Source organism: Triticum aestivum, chromosome 4A (assembly GCF_018294505.1).
Source record: "Triticum aestivum cultivar Chinese Spring chromosome 4A, IWGSC CS RefSeq v2.1, whole genome shotgun sequence".
NCBI lineage: Eukaryota > Viridiplantae > Streptophyta > Magnoliopsida > Poales > Poaceae > Triticum > Triticum aestivum.
In genome coordinates this window covers 183,411,563-183,415,988 of record NC_057803.1, presented here as the reverse complement: position 1 = coordinate 183,415,988, position 4,426 = coordinate 183,411,563, and the positions used below count along the sequence as shown (strand labels likewise).

Here is a 4,426-nt window from a genome sequence, read left to right as displayed (position 1 = left end):
GTACCTCATGGAATTTGCGGTGGATTGTATTTGCGGAATGCTTGAAACGGTTTTGGGTTCTTCTATTTGATTCACACCCACCCAAGGTCCACAGGAACATAGCAAGAGACTCATAACTACTAACGAATGGGGAATGGCCGAGCCCATACTTATCCTCCAACAAGTCATGAAGTTCAAAGAATACCGCCGCCTTCATTCTCAGCATGGTGAATGTCTCTCCGGGTGTACCGATAGTCTCCTGCAACCATCCAAATCCACTCAAGATAGATGTCCTAGGATTGGCCTTCATCACCCAATTGTCACAATACTTCCCAAATATGGTTGATGCACTCAGATACATAATGTTCATTTCTTGTGCATGGGCACGAATCATTCTTTTCTTCATTTCATAATAGTTTTCATTGTCACTTTCACTGTCAGATGACATCTGCACATAGAAAGCCAATGAGTTAACAAACAATGGTTAGCATGGAGAACAAGAAATCTGAAGATGAAACTCCACTCCATACATAAATATTATCGATCCAGTTATTACAAGCCATATAGGAAACAATTGTTCAAGAGTGAGTACTTAAAATATTGTTCAACCACTGACATAGTAAATAAAATGGTTCGATAGCATAGGACATAAGCAACCATCACATATATGGCATAAACTGGGAACTACTAGTTCCCGTACTTGACATTGAACTTCCTCTTTAGCCAACCCAAACGAGTGTGAACACTCATGCTCAAAAACATCTCCCTTTGCTCTCTCTTGATGAAAAGCTCAGAGGCAATGAAGTGCTCATCGCTGCCTTCTATTGCACCACAAGCAATTGCTTCCTTCATAACAGATGCAACAGAGGTGGTGTCATCGTGCTTAAAGAACGACTGAAACGACGAATGTGATTCCTTACAAATGTCCCCGATCATTGTAATCTGCTCCTGCATCACTTGTGCGGTCTTGGGTTTCTTGTTTGTGTCACAAATGATCTTGCCAAGCCTCTTATTAACCTTTGGTGTAATAGGAGATGGTGCCTCTTCGGGATCCTCCAACAGATCAACATCTTCTATTTGCTCAAGATTTATGGCACTTGATATTAGTGCAGTAGAAGTAGGGGGGATGCCAGAAGTCGGATTCCAATGATCGGAACCGTCACTTGTGATGTCTTCAAACATGATGCGCAAGTTCTCTTCATTGCGAAGTCCATGCTTCCTGAACTTGTAACAACCTGGAATGTCCTGTAAATATACAAACAAGACAACATTTGTCAACAAGTAATATGAAGAAAGATATGATATGCACAACATGAGGATGAAAACTCACTATCTTTGCCTTCTTCCACCACTCAGCATCTTGTTTCACAGTGTTGCGCTCTGTGTCCCATCCCGCTCCTGTCTCCTTCAACTTAAGTTTCTTGAATACACCATATTCACCTCTTAGTTTGTCCCATTTGTTCTTCAATTGATCATTTGTGTACTCCAACCCTGTTCTTATTTTGAATTGCCTCACCACCTCATCATATGCATTGGAGGTCAAGTGAGTATTTGGCCTATTTCCAGCTCTCACTTGCTGGACAAACAACTCGGTGATAATCCGAGTGTTCTCAATAGTCCATTCGGCAACCATTTTCAACAACTCTATATAAAAGTCCATGTCACTTTGTGTGTGCTAATAAAATTGTATGCTCTCATATATATAAAGATTCATGTCATAAAAACAACTGTATGCTCTCATTTATAAACATATTCAGAGACTATTTCATCTATAAATCTGTACGTATGTATATGGAATATCTCATTTATAAACATATACAGAGTCTATTACATCTATAATTCTGTACAGGGACTATTTCACTTATAAATCTAAAAATCATAGCTCCCATCTATAAATCTGAACCAAATGATAGCTTTCGTCTACAAATATGTATGCTCACATTCAGAAAAGTTCATCTTATTTACAAAAGATTGTGCATCTGGACATCCAAAAATCTGGACCAAATGGCCTGTAACTCAATGTAAAATAAACTGAATGGAGAGTGGTGAGGTTGCACATCTGCACGAGCTCACCTTGAGCTTCTCGAGCGGCGACGGCGGGGCAGAGGAGCAGCGTCGCCGACGACGGGGGTGCCGGCTGCTGTCAGGTGGGGGCGGAATGGGGCGAGCTTGAAGGAGTCGCGAGCGTCACGAAGAAGGGCTGCTCGAGGACGAGACCTTCTTTGGGGTGGGGTCAAGGTTGCCGGACGAAGTTGACCGGTGAGGATGCGGTGGCGGGATGTCTGGCGGCTAGGGTTGGACTAGCCGGTGGGGATACGGCAGGAGGAGAATGGGGATCGAGATGTATCGAGACTTCTCCAGCCTATCTATCGAACAGGTATGTCACTTGGCGGTGGCACATCCTCGTAATAAAAGTGAACTTCAGCTTTTGCGTTTTCTGGGATCTCCAAACGAGCAGCTCCCGGTTTTTGCACGTAGCCAGGCCACACATCCCAGAAGCTAGCTTCGTGGAGCCAGGGTGTTCGGGCTAGCTCCGCTCCTGGATTCAGGGAAGCTGGGAGTTGGGGAGCTGCCGAACAGGCCCTAGTACCAGTACCGATCCTATCCAACCGCCGTCACGTAGAGCGTGTATAGGTCCCCAAGCTAGCCAAGCCACCTAACGTGCAAGGCTCAACTTTGCACGACCATGCAGTCTGTTTCCCCCACCCCCACGGCGACGGCTGTGCCTGTGCGCCCATCGTTGCGTGCCGTCCCGCGCTCGCTCGCTTCGGCGGAAAGGCTTGGGATGGGCCGTGCCGCGACATGCACCACCACAGCACTCCACGCGCAGTGCGGTGGCTGGGCGGAACCGGTGGAGGCGCGCAAGGAGGACGGGCCCGTGCCTCAGGAGCGAGTCCGAGGGGAGGACGAGGCCATGGCCGGGGAAGACGAGGGCCGTAGCCCCACGGACTACGGCCGCCGAGCGCACATCTTCGAGGAGAGCTCCCGGGTGTTCCGGGTCCTCAAGGAGCGCCGTGATGGGGACGGCGGTGCCAAGCCTGGTGCTGCCGCGACGCGCCATGGCTGAAACCAACACGCCCCATTCCCTCAGAGGACACGTCGCTCCTATAACTTCCTAACATCACGTTTTTCTCATGTACTTACTATGTATCTAGGCCGATCAATGTATTGAGGTTTTTTTCACGTTATCGATCTGGTAAAATGAATATCATCTCTGAAAAAGATGGATGCGATCAACTGTACACGTCGAGGAAGCGGCTCAATAGTACACGGTACACCAAGTGTGCGTTGCCGCCTTAAAAAAAAGTGTGCGTTGCCGGCGCCGCCACACAAGTGTTTGAGTCAAAACTCTCGCTATGCGTGTACCTAGTGTTGCATAATTTTGCCTTCTTTGTCGGAAAGAAACGAGACACTCCAATAGCATCACCTCTTTGCCTATCAATCCTTTATGAAAAGGAAAAAATATCACTGTAATGCAATTTGCCTCTCAATGCTTTATGAAAAGAAAGGTCACCGTAATGCAATTTGCCTTTCAATGCTTTATGAAAAGGGAAAAAAATCAATGCAACATGAGGCTAATTCCAATGCACACCTCATCATGTCCGCATGTGTTTGTTTGGGGTAAACAAACAAAACAGGCTTTGTCCGCCTGCGTTTGTTTGGGGTAAACAAACAAAGCAGGCTTCCATTTTCTATCCGCTTTCAATCCATTCCCGATCCAAGTTCGCGGACGCTACATGGTACTTGTTCATGTCCTCCCTGGCCCGCCCGTCGAGGATGCAGACATCTCTTTTTCTATTCTCCCATCCCGCCACTCGTGTCCATTGCCACTCTGCAGCTCGGCCGCGCGCTTGCCCCAACCCTTGTCACAACCTTCGTTCCCTCGACGTTCTAAGCTATCCAACCATGGTCACCTGATTTGCACACGCGGCGGTCGGGTTCGGAGTGAAGCCAGCCGGACTTAAGCTCGCCCGGCTGCGAGAGGCCGTGCCATGGATTTGCCGGGCACCGGGCCGGAAGGCCCCGGCAAGGCTGCATGCAAGTACTGAGTCCGCCTCTAGCCGCTTGGATCTACACCGTCGACGGTTAGCCGACAGATACACGAACGATCGTCGGTCGGGGTTCCGTGCTGGCCCAAAGGCTCGTCGGCTCACCGTTGTCACTCATAAAGTGTGACGACTTGTGACGTCCCTGATTTGACCGTACACTAATCATACACGCAAATGTGTACGATCAAGATCAAAGACTCACGGGAAGATATCACAACACAACTCTAGACACAAATAAAATAGTACAAGCTTTATATTACAAGTCAGGGGCCTAGAAGGCTCGAATACAAATGCTCAAAGACACAAGAGTCAGCGTAAGCAAAATATCTGAATACAGACATAAATTAAACAAGTTTGCCTTTAAGAAGGCTAGCACAAAAGTAGTAATGATCGAAAAG

At 47.5% G+C, this 4,426-nt stretch overlaps 1 protein-coding gene across 1 annotated transcript; it reads right to left on the bottom strand.

Moving 5' to 3' along the window:
• Nucleotides 1-658: 658 nt before the first annotated feature.
• On the bottom strand, nucleotides 659-2,182 carry LOC123081920 (L10-interacting MYB domain-containing protein-like). The gene is made up of 3 exons (XM_044504424.1): nucleotides 2,053-2,182; nucleotides 1,310-1,623; nucleotides 659-1,224 (listed from the first exon to the last, which is right to left on the bottom strand). The coding sequence occupies exons 2-3, from the start codon at nucleotides 1,610-1,612 to the stop codon at nucleotides 667-669; spliced, it is 861 nt and encodes a 286-aa protein (XP_044360359.1). The 5' UTR covers nucleotides 1,613-1,623; nucleotides 2,053-2,182; the 3' UTR covers nucleotides 659-666.
• Nucleotides 2,183-4,426: the final 2,244 nt, after the last annotated feature.